The sequence below is a fragment of the Capricornis sumatraensis genome, chromosome 11, assembly GCF_032405125.1.
Source record: "Capricornis sumatraensis isolate serow.1 chromosome 11, serow.2, whole genome shotgun sequence".
In the NCBI taxonomy this organism is placed as follows: domain Eukaryota; kingdom Metazoa; phylum Chordata; class Mammalia; order Artiodactyla; family Bovidae; genus Capricornis; species Capricornis sumatraensis.
The window spans coordinates 96,290,431-96,308,925 of record NC_091079.1 but is presented as its reverse complement, the minus strand read 5'-3'; the positions used below and the strand labels follow the sequence as shown (position 1 = coordinate 96,308,925).

General features: G+C 39.6%; 1 protein-coding gene across 1 annotated transcript; it reads left to right on the top strand.

Annotated features, from left to right (window-relative positions):
* The first annotated feature begins 462 nt into the window (after nucleotides 1-462).
* Nucleotides 463-18,204, top strand: LOC138088358 (solute carrier family 7 member 13-like). The gene is made up of 6 exons (XM_068983444.1): nucleotides 463-1,147; nucleotides 3,074-3,205; nucleotides 12,170-12,531; nucleotides 16,502-16,753; nucleotides 17,134-17,151; nucleotides 18,028-18,204. Exons 1-6 carry the CDS (start codon nucleotides 463-465, stop codon nucleotides 18,202-18,204), a joined length of 1,626 nt encoding a protein of 541 aa, XP_068839545.1.
* The last annotated feature ends 291 nt before the right edge of the window (nucleotides 18,205-18,495 follow it).

The following is an 18,495-nucleotide window of genomic DNA, read 5'->3' as shown; positions in this document are numbered from 1 at the left end:
TGTGTGATTCAGACCAAGATCTGCTAACAAGGGGCAAACTTATGATTCAGACCTTGTATTTTTGTCATTCTTTGCAAACTTCCTTACAGTACAAAGTTTCAAAGAATTACTTGTTTAAGGATCAAAATGAATGTGGTTACATATCCATAGAGGAAACCTGACTGGGAAGTTTTCATCTCTTATTCCCAATTAGCTGTGTCTAACTTGTTTAATTGTGTTTAACTTTTAAAATGTTTAACAGTAAAACATTTTAACCCTAATTTTAAGATCTCATAAACTTTAGTTTAATTAACTTTACAAGTTAACTTTATTTTTAATATTATGCTAAGTGCTGTGAGGAAGTCTATTTGAGCAAGAGAAGAGGAGGGAACCAAAGCATTTAACTGTAAGAAGATCACAAGTGTCACAGAGTAAACAGTGAATTTATGTTAGCTTTGGACATTAAGTGTCAGACTTGAGAAAATGAAGGTGGGAGAAAGCACTCAGTTTCAGCGGGTAATAGGATATTTCCATGGGACAATTTTTTTATTCAGTATCATCATAGGTGCAGGAATATTTGTTGCTCCAAAAGGGGTGTTAAAATACTCTTCACTCAACGTGGGGGTGTCTCTAAGTATTTGGGCTGCTTGTGCCGTGGTGTCTATGCTGGCTGCCCTGAGCCATGCAGAGCTGGGGACCACCTTCCCTAGAAGTGGGGCACAGTATTATTTCCTGAAAAGGTCTCTTGGACCCTTTATTGCTTTCTTCTACGTCTGGACCAATCTATTCAGTACTCCCGCAGGAATCGCTGCACGCGGCTTGCTACTAGCGGGGTACATTATGCAGCCTTTCTATCCTGGGTGTTTCGTTCCTGAGATGCCAAAGAAATGTTTGGCACTGGCTATCTTGTGGTGCTTGGGAATTCTGAATGCTCGGGGAGTGAAGGAGGTGACGTGGTTTCAGACTGTCAGTACGGCTGTGAAAATGACGGTTCTCGGCTTCATCTCTGTAACTGGAATTGTGCTGTTGGTGAGAGGAAGAAGAGAGAACCTAGCCAGGTTTGAGAAAGCTTTCGATGCTGACGTTCCGGATGCTTCACAGATTGCTGAAGCCTTCTTACAAGGATTGTTTGCATATTCTGGTTGGGGAGTCCTTGTCCGAATAGCAGGTAAAGTTATTATTTTTAAATTATAAAGAGCTCCACCAGGCTATAAACATGCAAGGGTTAATCACCTTAATTCTAAGAAACACATTGTTTCTCTATAATGTATGTCTCTCTTCTATCAGGTGGGTGGAAATGCACTAAACTCTCTACAAATGTGGGTTTCTAACTTTGGAAAGCAAAATATTTTCTAAGTGTTTACAAATTAAAACAAGTAAGTGTAGAATTAATACAGCTTAAGGACTCAACAACAATTTTTTTTTTACTGAACAAATATTTTAATAGCACAAACTCATCAGAGAAAAATTTAAATACAGAAAATATAAATTAAAATGAAGATTACCAATTATCTCGTATGTACACACATGCAGGGGTCACACTTGTACATATACTCATCATTTATTTTACTTAAGGCACATAGTGAGAATTCATAAGTATTATCAAATATAAGTGCTTTTAAATGAATACACAACATTTTATCATATGCAATTTGACCATTTTTCAAGCATCTCCCATTGTTGGATACCAGAATTTTTTCTAGTTTTTCACTTTGAAATTTTATAGTTATTGTTCCAATCAGCATCCTTTTATATAAACCTTTGTGCATCTCTCATTGTTTTATTAGGAAAAAAGTCTTGAAAAATCTTGGTAAAATTACTAAGTGAACCATACAAATATTTAGAAATGTCTTGAGAAATATTGCCAAATTGCAACCCAGAAAGGCTTTACGAATGTCTATTAGTGTGAATTAAAATGATGACACCTGAAGTCATCAAACCTTTTTCATTTTTTAGTCACTTAAAGTTGTGAAAATAAAGTTTCATAACTCATTTTTTCTTCAGTGTCTAGTGAGAGGGCAGAGTTTTGCGAATGTTAATGACCAATTTCTTCCTTGTAAGACAGGGAAATGGCTTTCTTAGTTTGTTTTCATTAATCTGTCTGTCAAGTCTTGGTTGCGACCTGCAGGATCTTTTGTGGTGCACGGGCGCTCTAGTTGGGCATGCGGGCTCAGCAGCTAAGGCATGTGGCCTTAGTTGCCCTGCAGCATGTGGGATCTTAGTTCCCTGGCAAGGATCAAACCCATGTCTCCTGCGTTTCCAGGTAGATTCCTAACCATCGGACCGCCAGTGAAGTCCCTGTTGTTTGGCTTTTTTTTTTTTCTTCCATTTTGTTCATAAGATTTTAAAAATTTCAGTCTTAAAGACTAGAAGTTTAATACCAAAAGTATTAAACTATCTATCTTTTAACTTTTCATTATCTCCAAACTTGAAAAGTCTCCATCTCAAGGTTTAGATAAATATGTACCTGAGCTTTTTTTCTCTAAATCTTTATGTTCTTTAAATTTTTCTTTTTAATACATGTGAATTATTTTGAGGGACTTGCATACTGTAAGTTGAAAATTTTCCAAGTAGTTAAACATCTGTGTCAAATTGGTGTTGGCAATAGACAGTCAAGTTTAATCTAGTCTAGATTTAGCTAGTCTAGAAGCTTAACCCAAGGAGGGAAAAGAGCAGGAGCATCTATTCGAATGTCCTAGACTGTCATTACCAGATTAACAGATGAGCTATTCCAAGCCTTCATTAACACAAACTTGTATTTCTATAGTGTTGGCCATATGGTAAGGGAATATTTGCTCCAGTCCTCCTGGCCTAGAATCCAGGTTTTCTGAGTTGTTTTCTTATCCAAAAAGCTTATGTTGGGCACATCAAAGATACAAGAGAAAAACCCACAATTCAGCAAAATTCCATTGCTGCTAAAGTTTATACTTTGTCTAAACTTGGTAAATAAGCATTCAACAAAGTGAACTCTTGCTGTGTGTAGTTGAGCCTATTTCTTTTAGCTTTTGTATGTTATAATGAAGCTACTTCCAAAGATGATCTGATTAGTCATTTTTTTCTGAGTGGCACTTTTTTTTTTTTTTTTTTTTTGCAGGAGAGTTGAAAAGCCCTAGTGAGAATATCCCCAAATGTGTGGTCACTGCACTTACCCTCGTGGCCCTGATCTACTTACTGGTTAACGTTTCGTACCTAGCCGTCCTGACCCCAAAGGAAATCATGTCCTCAGGTATGGTTGCACAGAGCCAGAAGGAAGACACTCTGTTTCATTGTCCTGAATAAAGGGAGTTTCAAGTGTACAGTGGGTCTTTTTGCATACTTCAAGAGAATTAGGCTAATTTGGTTCATGTCTGGGTTATTTATTTATCTATTTATTTAAAGGTAGACGTTCAAAAGGTCAAGCAATTTCTTTAGAGCATATAGTAAAAGGTAAGGGCTAGCAGCCAAAAATACAGAAAAACACCAAGAAACATAAAACGAAAAAAAGGCAGAACCCAATGTCTAGAGTAGAATAGAAAATGTGAGAATACTTACAAAGTCTCTTGAGATAGACTTCATAAGGAGCAAGTGGGTGCTCTGGGTCAGCATTTGCCTCCAGGAAATATAACTCATACACTTTGTCTTCAGACATATCCCCAAAATCTATACAGAGCTTGAGTACATGAATCCTTCCATATATATGTGTATATATATATATATATATGAGAGAGAGAATTTCAGTTTATCATAAAAATTATTCAGATTTTTCATATTTTTAAAAATTACTACCTTATAGTGCAGAAACTGATTTTTTGCTCTAAAAATAGATAAATTGAAAGAAGCTCAATTCTCAATTGAACTTAATATATCTATATAAATATATTAATAAAATAAATATTTTTTAAACTTTCCACTTTCAGTTATCAGAAAAATAAAAGAAAATCAGTAATAGACTTTCATTGAAAAGAAAAATAAGGTTTATCCTGCATCCAAGCTTGACACTCCCCAGTTATCTCAACTCTAAAATGACACTCCTTACAATATCACGCATGCAACCTAGGTGTCCATCAACAGATGAATGGATAAAGAAGATGCAGTAAATAGATAGGTAGATAGATAAGCACTGTGTGTGTGTGTGTGTGTGTGTGTGTGTGTGCTCAGTCAAGTCTGACTCTGTAAATCCATGGACCGTAGCCCCCCAGGTTCCTCTGTCCATGGAATTTTCTAGGCAAGGATACGGCCATTTTTCACACCAGGAGATCTTCTCAACCCAGGGATCTAACTCGTGTCTCCTGTGTCTCCTGCATTGGCAGGCAGGTTTTTCACCACTGTGCCACCTGAGAAGCCCCAGATAGACATTCACAGGCATAAAGCAGAATGAAATATCGCCATCTGCTGTAACATGAATGGACGTGAGATTATCGTGCTGAGTAAAGTTAGTCAGACACGTGTTAGACAAATATTATTTGTGGAATCTATGAATTTCTTTTACAAAACAGATAACAAACTCGCAGGCATAGAAAACAAAATTATGGTTACCAAAGGGGAAAGGGGGAAGGAATAAATTAGGAATATGGTGTTAACAAATACTCACCACTACACATGAAATAGATAAACAACAAGGATTTATATAGTAGCTTAGGGGACAATATTCAATATCTTAGAATAACCTACAATGGAAAAGAATCTGGAAAATATATATATATACAATTGAATCACTTTGCTGTACGTCAAAAAAGTAACACAATATTCTGAGTCAACTAATACTGCAATTTTTAAAAAATGCAAAAAGTAAAATGAGATGAGTGTATATTATTTATTCATTTCACGTATTAGTAGTAATAATGAATGTGAAAATGTATGTGAAGGTACTCTAACAAAAACTGAAAGAATTCATTGCTAGCAGACTTACTGAAGGAAATTCTTCAGACTGAAAGAAAGTAACCTGGATCAAAGGGAAGGAAGAAAAAGAACCGGAAATATTAAATATATGGATAAATATAAAAGACTCCATAGGTGTATACACACACTTTTTGAATTCTTTAAAAATACCTTAGATTATTTTATGTTATAACTCTGAAATTTAAATGTAGAGTTTATTAAATATATAAATATAACATAAGACAACAATAACACACAGAGAAGGAAATGAGCTATAGTAGCAAAATTGTCATATTTTACTGAAAGTAATTGGAAATTGATTTGGATTAATTTAAAGGTGGATACTATAATTACCAGACCAACTACTAAGAAAATAACTGAACAAATCAAGAGAGGAATTAAATGGCACATTAAGAATATCTCTTTGGGGAATTCCCTAACAGTCCAGTGGTTAGGCACTTTCACTGCCAGGACCCCGGTTAGAGTCCTGGTTAAGGAACTAAGATCCCGCAAGCCATATCGTATAGAAAAAAAAAATCTATTTAACAATAAATAGATAAAATAAACAAGAAATAAATGATAAAAGATAGCAATAAATGAAATAAAATTAAAATAAAGAATAAATAGAAGAACAAAAGAACAAAAATACATAAGACATAAAAAAACAAATAGCAAAGTGACATAGGTAAATACAACAATATCAATAATGTTAAATGAGAATATACAAACACAACAATAAAAGGCAGAGATTGTCATATTGGATAGAATTATCAATCCAACTATATGCTGTCTATATGAGACACACTTTAGATTCAAAACGCAATCAGGTATAAAGTAAAGAATGGAAAAGTTTATCATGCAAACATTAACTGTAAGAAAACTAGAATAGTCATATTATTAAGACAAAATAACTTAAAGACTAAAAGATTACCAGAGACAAAGAGAGGTATTTTGTAATGATATTAATACAAGGATCAATGCATGAAGAAGATATAACAATTATAAATGCATACACCTCTAAAAAACACAGCCCCAGAACACGTGAAGCCATACTAATGTAACTGAAAGGAGAAACAGACAATTCAGCAACTATAGTTGCAGATGTCGGTACATCACTCAATAACTAGACAGAAAATCAATAAGGATATAGAAGATCTGCATACCACTATCAATCAAACTGATCTAATTGACATTTATAGAATGCTCCACCAAACAGAAGCAGAATATATATTCATTTCAAGCACTTATGGGACATTCCCTAGGACAGACATAATGTCAGGATATAAAACAAGTCTCAAAAAATTTAATATTTCCATCATACAAAGCACTTCCTTCAACAGCAATAGACGCACAATACCAACCAGCAACAGCATGTACCTTGAAAAATCTCACATATTTGAAAATTAAACAGCACACTTCTAAACAACCCATGGGTCAAGGAAGAAATCACAAGACTCTCAACAACTATGAAAAGTCTGAGATTTAACCTCCTCATAAGGTAGTTGGGCACAGTTTCATGCATGCTGGCAATGGAGACACAGACAATTTATTTTTCATATGATAGCAGTAGCTAGAATGTCATTTATGCTGTTCCCCAAACACTGATTCCCAAAAGACAAAGCAAGGAAGGCCAAGTGATATCTCCACATAACAGTAGAAGATCCTCAAGCTCAGGGAATCCAAATCTTTTATAAGTCTTCCTTCAGAAGACAGGTCCCAGGAGTGGCTCTAAAAGACAAAAGGTCACTGTTGTCCTTCCAGCCCCATATTTTTCAGTCTAAATATTCCCTTCTAGAAAGCCACAATTACCACTGTAAGAGGACTTAGCGAAGAGCGTACTCAGTCAAGTGGTCATTATCTTTATAATCTATGACCACATCAGTCCAAAAAGAGAATCCAGGTGTGTGAACCAAAATAGATTTTGAATCCTCTTGGCTTCCTTATGGTCATGCTGCTGCCCAGAGGCTATACCAACCAGGTAGGTTGGAGTTGCTGTGTGAGGAAAAGAAGAAGCATAAAATCCAGCAATAATCAGGAAAGCCTCTTGAGTTTTCAAAATAGGAATATATAACTAACTATGCTATTCTCCCTGACCATCACTCAGGAAGCAGCCAAGAGTAGGTGATCACTCTCTGAGAGTGAAAGTGTTAGTCACTCGGTCATGTCTGACTCTTTGCGGCCCCACAAACTGTAGCCCACCAGGCTCCTCTGTCCTCGGGATTCACCAGGCAAGAATACTAGAGTGGGTTGCCATGTCCTTCTCCATGCTGCTGCTGCTGCTGCTAAGTCACGTCAGTCGTGTCCGACTCTGTGTGACCCCTTAGACGGCAGCCCACCAGGCTCCCCCGTCTGTGGGATTCTCCAGGCAAGAACACTGGAGTGGGTTGCCATTTCCTTCTCCAATGCATGAAAGTGAAAAGTGAAAGTGAAGTCGCTCAGTCGTGTCCGACTCCTAGTGACCCCATGGACTGCAGCCCACCAGGCTTCTCCATCCATGGGATTTTCCAGGCAAGAGTACTGGAGTGGGGTGCCACCGCCTTCTCCATGGGATCTTCCCAACTCAGGGTCCTTGCATTGCAGGTAGATTTTTTATTGTCTGAGCCACCAGCGAAAATCACTCTCTAGGGTTTATTCAGTGACCAAACTACCTGACCAAGGTGTGTGCACCAGAAGAATGTGAGAGAGGTAGAGTCAGAAATATTTCTGGGTTGATTTTTGAGGAAGCCATCCCAACATTAAACAATATCAGATGCATTCAAATGGTGTATAGGAAAGGTACACTGAATACCTTTGCCTTCAGCACATTGATGTGCTTTTGTGATGTACAGTTGTCACATTGTGAATGGCCAAACACGTAACACAGATTAGTTTCAAGGGCCACCGTGGCGTGGCTACAGAGGGCTGATCAAATTGGAACAGCAATGCTGCAACCTGGAAAAGTACCAACAACTATTAGCTGTCGTCCCAAGAGAGGGTCAAAAGTACAAAGCAGACACTTTGCCAGAAGCGAGCAGGGACAATATCTTGTGCAAACGGCCTCCTTCACTGTGAACAGATGGTCAAATCTTGGCATAAGTCACAGCGTAACATTTGGTGTCAGCCTCTGTAGCAAAAATATGGAGTCCTTTTTTCTTATTCTATAGTCTTTTCTATTCTATAGTCCTTATTCCAGATCATATATTGGAGTCCTTTTCCAGTATACGAGAGTCAGTGTGTTGCCATGTCTAGAAAGATGATGGATTCAGACATTGTTGCGGCAATCTGAAGAGCTCAGTATCAATCAACAGTTTTATTCCAATTATTCTCATCAGAGAATGGGCTCCATGGACAGAACTTAAGGCCGTTCTCATAGCTCTGGCCAATTCACCTCTGATGAACCATGCTTGCATTTCTAATGACATGAACTATTGTCGACAGCCTGGGTGTTTGGTCTGTCACTTGGAAAGCCACAGACTGGCAGACTAAAGACACCCCTCTCCAGGGCCATACACTATAGAAAGAAATCAAGGCTGCTGACTGAGTAATCTGATTTTGATCTCCAGTTCCTGAGTAGCATATCCTGTCTGTTTTCCATTCTGCATAGCTGGTGCTGAGGCTCGCAGCTGTAGCAGCCTGGCGGGCACCACAGGGCTTCAGCTTAGCTAAACCGCCAGTGGACCATGACCGTATATTTACAGGGACCCTTGTGAACAGAGGGCCCTGCTGAACCAGCAACCCTGCTTCAGTCAGCAAACTGGGATGTAATTTGCACTTTTTCATGCAAAACCAAGAAGCCACTGGGCCAGGCTAGTTGTGTTCTTGAATACACCATTTCCACCTGATAAGAGATTTTGGGATCTCTTCATACCTTTTCAATAATTGGATTCAATTTGATTCATCCTAAAATGAGATTACCAGGCTGGAAAGTCATAAGGCCTCCATGAGTCAGGTGTTCAGTTTTATAATACCCCACTGCTACTTGCTGAGCTAGTTTCAAAAGGAATTTACCTGGTAGCTGTTATCAAGGAGGAAACAAGTAAAAAACCTCAAGGGGAACCTCCAGCTATAAGGTGCCTCTCTTTGCTGGGAAATGCAATAGAAAAGGGGCTTTCCTAGTGGCTCAGACAGTAAAGAATCTGCCTGAAATGAAGAAGACCATCATCAGTCAGCAGAGACTTCTAAGTCAAAGCAGTAATTATGGCTGTGGATCCCTACAGGTAGCAGGTGTGCTAGCTGGACAGCTTTCAGCACAGTCTGTTGATCTGATCCTCCAGTTAAAGGACATTGATCTGTGAATTAGCTGATATGGAAGACTAAGTAGAATCCCCAGTGAGACACACGCTAACTATAACACACAAAGAATTCATAAGGTGCTGAGGCTTCTTTTAGTAGTAGGGGACCAGAGACAATTTTTTTTGACTACCAGTGGGGGTAAGTGTTGCAAATTTGGCCACATGTTTCCAAGAAAACTTACTTGGCAAGCAGTATCCTTAATTTTATTGGGGTTGATCAGCCTGTTGGTAAAAGTGTGATAATATCAAGTCAGATCTTTCTAGACTGAGGATTTTAACTTGTCAACCAACTGATCATGAACAATATAGTATAAATTTTGGATCTCGGATGGCAGAGGCACTCTTGAAAAATCCTGAAGACCAGCTGGGGGCAAACAGCGGGGGAGTTTAGGAATCCTTAGTAACAATCACTTAGTAACAATCCCCTGTAAACCTGCAGCTCCCAGTAGCTTTTGTCACTGGTCACATCATCATTAGATTGAGATATTGCATCCTTTACCACCACCATCGCTGCCTTGAAGTTTTCTATCAGGTCTGTGCTCTTTCTCCCACTGAGATTCAACATTATTTTTTGAACCGCACAAGGAGGGAGAAAGGAAAGGGGTTTCGAAGGATCTCACATGTCCCATTATTCTCTCTACACACACCTCTACCTAAAATATCAATACCAACAAATAGCCAACAGGGGAAGCTGTGAAACTGTAACACTCTGGGTGGACCCAAAGGGCTTTATTCACAAAGGAGCTTCTGTGGGTAGAGGCCTTCCCTTCTGCATTGTGAGCTCAACCTAGATCCCCTTAGCTGAATCGACCTTTCACTCCACAGTCCTGGGCTTGTTGATGACTTGGGAACCCATATCTAAGAACTGTCATAACGTTTCCCAGCCTACTTGGATGGGAATAGCCTTCGGAGTAGGGAGACTTCAGTCAACCCCTAGCCATCGTTCTCCTCAACCAGAGGCTGAGGAGAAGGGGAGAGGCCATGGAAAAGAAAGTGGCTGTGTGCCACAGAGTACTTTTTGTCTCTCTTGAGTTAATAGAACTGCCTCCAGAACACATAAAATATATGAATCAGTTCAGTCACTCAGTCGTGTCCGACTCCTTGCAACCCCATGAATTGCAGCACGCCAGGCCTCCCTATCCATCACCAACTCCCAGAGTTCACTCAGACTCACGTCCATCGAGTCGGTGATGCCATCCAGCCATCTCATCCTCTGTCATCCCCTTCTCCTGTTGCCCCCAATCCCTCCCAGCATCAGAGTCTTTTCCAATGAGTCAACTCTTTGCATGAGGTGGCCAAAGTACTGGAGCTTCAGCTTTAGCATCATTCCTTCCAGAGAACACCCAGGACTGATCTCCTTTAGGATGGACTGGTTGGATCTCCTTGCAGTCCAAGGGACTCTCAAGAGTCTTCTCCAACACCACAGTTCAAAAGCATCAATTCTTTGATGCTCAGCCTTCTTCACAGACCAACTCTCACATCCATACATGACTACTGGAAAAAGCATAGCCTTGACTAGATGGACCTTTGTTGGCAATGTAATGTCTCTGCTTTTGAATATGCTATCTAGGTTGGTTATAACTTTCCTTCCAAGGAGTAAGTGTCTTTTAATTTCATGGCTGCAATTGCCATCTGCAGTGACTTTGGAAAACTCAGCAGTGGCCACAGAACTGGAAAAGGTCAGTTTTCATTCCAATCCCAAAGAAAGGCAATGCCAAAGAATGCTCAAACTACCACACAGTTGCACTCATCTCACATGCTAGTAAAGTAATGCTCAAAATTCTCCAAGCCAGGCTTCAGCAATACATGAACCGTGAACTTCCTGATGTTCAAGCTGGTTTTAGAAAAGGCAGAGGAACCAGAGATCAAATTGCCAACATCCGCTGGATCATGGAAAAAGCAAGAGAGTTCCATAAAAACATCTATTTCTGCTTTATTGACTATGCCAAAGCCTTTGACTGTGTGGATCACAATAAACTGTGGAAAATTCTGAAAGAGATGGGAATACCAGACCACCTGACCTGGCTCTTGAGAAACCTATATGCAGGTCAGGAAGCAACAGTTAGAACTGGACATGGAACAACCGACTGGTTCCAAATAGGAAAAGAAGTATGTCAAGGCTGTATATTGTCACCCTGCTTATTTAACTTCTATGCAGAGTACATCATGAGACATGCTGGGCTGGAAGAAGCACAAGCTGGAATCAAGATTGCCGGGAGAAATATCAATAACCTCAGATATGCAGATGACACCACCCTTAAGGCAGAAAGTGAAGAGGAACTAAAAATCCTCTTGATGAAAGTGAAAGAGGAGAGTGAAAAAGTTGGCTTAAAGCCATGGCATCCAGTCCCATTACTTCATTGCAAATAGATAGGAAAACAGTGGAAACAGTGTCAGACTCTAAAATATCTGAATAGATCTATATTTTTAAAAAATGAGTTAAAAATCTAAAATCTTTCCACAGGTCAAATCCCAGGCCCTAGTAGCTTCACTGATGAATTGCATCAAACATTTAAGAAAGAAATAATACCACTCCTAAACAAACTCTTCCAGAAAATGGAAGACGGAACACATCCAAACTTATTTTATGGAACCAGTATTTCTATGACACCAAAGCCAGAAAAATTCTTTACACAAAGAAAGAAATCACATACACATGTTGCGTACGACATGCATTGCTCCGTGAACTACAGTGTAACACAGTTCTTATAAACACTGGTAAACTGAGTCCAGCCACACACACAAAGGAGCATACACCATGAGCAAGTGAGGTTTATCATTGGTTGGTTTAGCATCCCAAAAGCAATTAATACTTTACTATATTAATGTGATAACAGGCAAAAATCACATTATAATATTAAGAGAGCCATAAAATGCATTTGACAAAATCCAAGACTCATTTGTGATTTTTAGAAAACTTTGGCAGTTTCAACCTACTACTTATACCAGTCCTTGGTCTTTGCTACAATGATAATTTAATACTTTCTGAGCTAATTAAAAATACTATGCAGTATACATCCTACATCAACTGCGTAATTAGTGGCTTCTCTACTCTTTTACAGATGCTGTTGCTGTGACTTGGATGGATAGAGTAATCCCTTCCTTGCAATGGGCCGTTTCCGTTGGTGTTTCTTCCTCAATAGTTAGCTCCCTCAACTGTACCGTATTTTCAACATCAAGGTTATGGTATATGGCGAGCCAGGAGGGTCAGCTACCTTTGATCCTCTCAACTTTGAATATTCACTCTTGTCCAGTTGCAGCTGTGATTCAGATGCTCATCTTTGCCTCCATCTTAATTATTCCCTCAGACTTAATCCTTTTAATAAATTATGTGGGATTCACAGACTGGATTCAACTTGGGCTAATGATGGTGGGCTTGCTTAAACTGAGATTCCAGGAGCCCAACCTATCCAGACCTTACAAGGTAAGTCAAACCAAGAAAAAAAAAATCCTTTTTTTTTTTTTTAAAGAGCATTTTGTACTTTTAATACTTTTTTCTTATACCTACGTAAAAAATCTTTTAACCCACTGTGACCCCATTTTAGGAACATTTGAGAATAAATTTTATATTTAGGATATTCTATTATATCACAACTAGTGAAATTTGAGTCAAGAGGGACCATGTGTGGGATGCATAACGTCTGTACCCGGTCTCAGTGTATGAGACTGACCCGTGTCCAGGGCCAATGATTATCTGAGTGTCCTCTTAATGGTACTACCTTAGATTACCTTGTAGGCTTGCCTAGGGCTTTTCAGGCTTATCAATTTAAATGTCTATCAGTATATAAGTCTCCAGCTTTAATGGCCAATACAGAAGAGCGGCACTCTAGGTATTTGTGATGTAGTCTAGTTGCAAACTCATTCATCTTTTAAAATCTCATCTCAGAGACAGAGTATCTACGAAAGATTGACTGCGGGATAAGTACTCTGTTGATTCCTCAAACCACCAAAACCTCTGTCTACCTTAACTGCATTTGAAATGTTTCATATAAGCTTACAGAATTTTTTTTCTTTTTCTAATTGTCTGCTATAACCCATCTATCTATATTGTGGATGTACCCAATATTCTGTTTAACCAAACAACCTCCAGCAACTCATTCCTATACTTGCTGCAAAGAGATTAAATGGTTTATTTTTACATTATGCTACTGTGTTAGACCCACCAAAGAAAATTATTTCTAATATCTATATCAAAAATACTTGTGTTTCTAGAAGATTCGTTAGTTTTCTTTACAGATCTTGATACCAAAAATCAGCCTGTACACATTGGTATCAAACAGAATCTTGTAGACAGAGTTTGGGTAAAGTAGAAAAGAACAGCTATATTGCTTTGCCGGGCAACGGGGGCCACAGTGGGCTAATGCCCTCAAGACTGTGCCCCAACCTGATGTCAGGAGAGCTGTGAGGAGTCTTATAGTGGAGGGACAGGGTTGCTGATAAGGGTCAGCGGGGCTGCAGGGCCTGCCTTCCTTCAATCCAAACATCCTCTGACATCTGGGGGTTTCGTGATGACTTTCTAAGACCCTCTCTCTGGAATGAAGAATGCTTTATCAAGCAGTTAAAAGTCTTCCATCTGGTGGTGGTTTCAGTTCTGCAGAAGAGCTCAAAGATATTACCACGCATATCCCTTGAGGGGAAGCTGGGCCCCGCCCCGGCGCTGCACTCCTGCCTTCCGACTGCTTCTCCCTTTTCTCTGCATCCTTCTCCTCTCTGACTATCGACTGTTTGAACTGTGCTTTGGAACTCAGGGAAGGTCATGGAGGCTGAATGAAGCCTGTTTCCTACAAATAAGAAATGGGGGACACAGAAAGGCTTTTGCACCGAGGAGTCCCTCAGGGCCCTGCTCAGCTTCGGTACTTAGACTGTAAGATCATGCTTCGCTTTTCACGTAGGCTGCTAGAAGCTAAGTTAGTGGTTAGTCACTTAGTCAGTGAAAAGGCTTACGGCATGCATGTCTTGCTATATTACCTTTTATTGTTAGGCCTATAAGTCATTTTTAATGGGGGTAGGTTTCAAATGATCGGTTTTTTATCAGTGCCTCATATTCTAAATAAAGCAAGAGTCCTCTTTTATTACGGACCTTGTATAAGGTAAAAGGATGTACCAGAATACCCACAGAAATACCTCAGCAGTACACAAAGGTGCAGGGTTGACTAGAAGGTGAAAAAGGAAAACCAACAGAGTTTAATAACTAAGATTTTTAAAGTCTACTGTGAAAAAAAGAATACCTTTCGAGTTTCTTGTATAAACTCAGTTTCCTAGACATCATCCCTGAGGATTCTAATGTTTAGGGTGAGGACCAGAAATCCACCTTTCAAAATTGAAAAAAAGGAAAGATAATGATAATCTTGCATCTGAGTCACTTAATGATCCAATAAATACTGAAGCAGCTACTAAGGAGCTACTATATAGAAAGCACTAGTCTAAACACTTTAAAGATAGATGGATAAATTGCCCATTATTAATGTATCAATAACTTCTTAGTCTAATAGAAGAGAGAAGAGTTACACAAAATACGTTACAGGCAAGGATCAACAGCATTTAAGTAAGCATTTTACTGTTTGCAATTGCTAGTCTTTGATTATATATAAATGTGCATGTTTGTGTATTCTTTAATTATCCAAATTAAGATACACAAATTTGAAAGATATACATTGTTAAGATCCATATTAAGGGAAAAGTGAAGATTAGAGAAAATGAATCCAACCCTGTGGTCCTTTTACGATAAAAACATTCCCCAAAGGAATTATATATAGGTTCAGTTCAGTTCGGTCACTCATTCTTGTCCAACTCTTTGCGACCCCGTGGAATGCAGCACGCCAGGCCTCCCTGTTCATCACCAGCTCCTGGAGTTCACTCAAACTCATGTCATAAGTTACTCAAACTCATTGAGTTGGTGATGCATTCCAACCATCTTATCCTCTGTCATCCCCTTCTCCTTCTCCTCCTTCTCCTGATCTTTCCCAGCATCAGGGTCTTTTCCAGTGTGTCAGTCCTTCACATTAAGTGGCCAAAGTATTGGAGTTTCAGCTTTAGCATCATTCCTTCCAATGAACACCCAGGACTGATCTCCTTTAAGATGGACTGATTGGATCTCCTTGCAGTCCAAGGGACTCTCAAGAGTCTTCTCCAACACCACAGTTCAAAAGCATCAGTTCTTCGGTACTCAGCTTTCTTTACAGTCCAACTCTCACATCCATATGTGAGTACTAGAAAAACCATAGCTTTGACTAGATGGACCTTTGTTGGCAAAGTGATGTCTCTACTTTTTAATATGCTGTCTAGGTTGATCATAACTTTCCTTCCAGGGAGCAAGCATCTTTTAATTTCATGGCTGCAGTCACCATCTGCAGTGATTTTGGAGCCCCCAAAAGTAAAGTCTGTCATAGTAGGTTATATATAGGTTGTGTATTACATCATTATGAATAATATTAGATCGAGGTACAAAAATATTAATTTTGATATTGCTTGAAAATAAAAAGTTAGAAAAAATTTATAATGAAAAAATGCTTTATGGTAATAGTACGGAATGTTTCCGAGGGTCATTATTCAAGAGATCTGAATGGGGCTTCCCTCGTGGTCCAGTAGTTAAGAATCTGTCTGCCAGTGCAGAGGACACAGGTTCGATACCTGGTCCAGGAAGATTCCATATGCCACAAGGCAACTAAGCCCACGAGCCGTGCCACTCAACCTGTGCGCCAGAGCCACAAGCTGTGCCACTCAGCCTGTGTGCCAGAGCTCATGAGCTGTGCCACTCAGCCTGTGTGCCAGAGCCCATGAGCTGTGCCACTCAGCCTGTGTGCCAGAGCCACAAGCTGCGCCACTCAGGCTCTGTGCCGAGCCCACGAGCCGCGCCACTCAGCCTGCGTGCCGGAGCCACGAGCCACACCACTCAGCCTGCGTGCCAAGACTGCCTGAAACCAGTGTCCTCGAGCCAGTGGCCTGCAAGCAGAGAAGTCTCCACAGTAAGAAGCCCACACACTGTAGCTGGAGAGTAGCCCCTACTCGCCAGAACTAGAAAAATCTTGCATGCAGCGATGAAGACCCACACAGTCACAATAGATAAAGAGAGCTAAATGGACAAGTGGCATGGACTTATGAAAAAAAATCAAAGGAAGAGCAAAATGTTGAAATTATTAGGGAAAAGCTTTCACACTCTGAGGAGATTCCCTGCAGATTGTTTTCTCTTATATAAAACTAAGGAAGACCTGGTAGGTAAATACGTTTTTTATCAATGAAACCAACTTCCTCCATATTAAACAAATGTTTGTATATAAAATATTTTACATTATTATTTGTAATAACTTCCAGTTCAGTTCAGTTGCTCAGTTGTGTCTGACTCTTTGCAACCCCATTCCAAGTCCACTCTAATACAAATTTATGTTTGTTCTCAGGTACGTTTGCCATTTGTATTTGGAACCATGGCCATATCTTTGTTCTTGGTTTTGACACCCATCATCAAGTCTCCTCAGATATACCATATCTACGTTATTCTTTTTATCCTCAGTGGACTTCTGTTTTATTTGCCTTTTGTGCATTTTGATTTGGGTTCTACATATTTCAACAAGATAACTTGCTTTTTACAGTTACTACTAAATGTTTCACCTGGTGATGACATTGATGAATATATTTCAACAGGAGGAAATGTACAGAAAAATCCACCTGCAACTGCGACCAAAAAATAATTTAAAAATTATGCATATTTGGCAAATGATTGACTTACTGAAAGCATCTTTCTCTTTCTACTAGAATATTCCTAATACACATACATATTCCTTATGTATATTTGTATACAGGCCACATATGTAACACACAACCAGCACAAAATACTTGATGTCCAGAACTTTAACACTTTATCTCTTGTTGTTTGTAACCGAAACCTTACTTCTCCAATAAAGCATGCTGATTCCCAATTTTCAAAGACTGTAGTAGATGTCCCTCTTTGTGCATTAATGTTTCTGAGTTTATTATTAATATGTCAGAGTCCACACACTTTTTTAATTGTGTACTTACTTTTTCCCTAAAGACAGTGAGCTCCCCAAAGGTAAGGATTATTCCTTAGCCATTTAAAATTTTTTTAATTATATTTCATTTATTTAAATTTGTATGCACTCTCCCTAAGACAGTGTGTGCATAAAAATAGACAACCTATAAAATAGATATCTGAATGCACAGGCAAGTGAGTGAGTAAATGAATGGGCTGCCAGTACACAGCCCTGTAGAGGGCATCTCCCTTGATGACCTGTCTCAATCTGGGTGCTCAGCAGCACCTCAGAAGCGTTCCATTAATGATTATAGCTCTACATCTCAGCATGACTGAGGCTGGAACACTATATAGAGATGGTACCAAAGAAGAGTTTAACTAGTTCTTACAAAATATTTATTCTTTTGCACCTAACTGACTTCTCTGCAACTGCTTTTGTCAATATGGCCCTACCAGTGTCAACATAAATGTGTCCATTTGTGTTTATCACAATGGTCACTGGGGACCTGACATCACTATTCTAAACATCACTGCAAACCATTTTTAGTGATAGTATTGAAAGGATTAATACAAATGAAAATCAAATCCTAGAGAGGGCAAATAGGTATCAGAGAACATAGGCTGAGGGAAAAAAAAAACAAAAAACAAAAAACTATGGGTAATTGAGAACAAAGCTAGGTATAGCATATATACTCGCTTACTACAGGAATGTGTGAGGGTGAACACTTAATAAGACAGAGCCCCTCTCTGCCATTCAAATTTTGTCTCAGTGCAGTTTTTGACAAAATGTGTCTGGCAAAGAAACTCACAAATAGTAGGTATCTGAAGTGTGTAGTCTATAATCTGTTTGAAAGTTGATTCAGATGTTCTAGAATATAGGCGTTTGAGTTTAAAATTTGACATTTTCTAATAATAACTAGGGAGTCTGGTTTGTAGGATGCAAGTCAAAGGAAAACCTCACAAATGACAGCTTCTGCAGACGCAACTTACAGGTACAAGGCTGGTAGACTGCAGGCAGTCACACAGACTCAGGAGAGCCAGCAAGGCACGTCTGGCTGTGAGGGGGACAAGAGGGCTGGAAGCACCGGGGGCTCCGTTCTAGGAGACGCCTGATGGCCTGCCACCTCGCATTTCCACGGGAAGGCTGGGAAAGAGCAGAGACGCGACTGTGTAGAAGGACTCTGAGCTTAGCAGCGAAGGTGTCAGTCCAGCAGGCATGAGCAAATGCAGAGTAGTCCTAACTGCTGCTGCTGCTGCTGCTGCTGCTGAGTCACTTCAGTCGTGTCCGACTCTGTGTGACCCCACAGATGACAGCCCACCAGGCTCCGCCGACCCTGGGATTCTCCAGGCAAGAACACTGGAGTGGGTTGCCATTTCCTTCTCCAGTGCATGAAAGTGAAAAGT

Coding starts and splice junctions, on each gene's coding strand:
- LOC138088358 (XM_068983444.1), top strand. CDS start 463: ATGAAGGTGGGAGAAAGCACTCAGTTTCAGCGGGTAATAGGATATTTC. Junction 1,148..3,073: donor AGTCCTTGTCCGAATAGCAG/GTAAAGTTATTA, acceptor TTTTTTTTGCAG/GAGAGTTGAAAAGCCCTAGT. Junction 12,532..16,501: donor ACCTATCCAGACCTTACAAG/GTAAGTCAAACC, acceptor GTTTGTTCTCAG/GTACGTTTGCCATTTGTATT.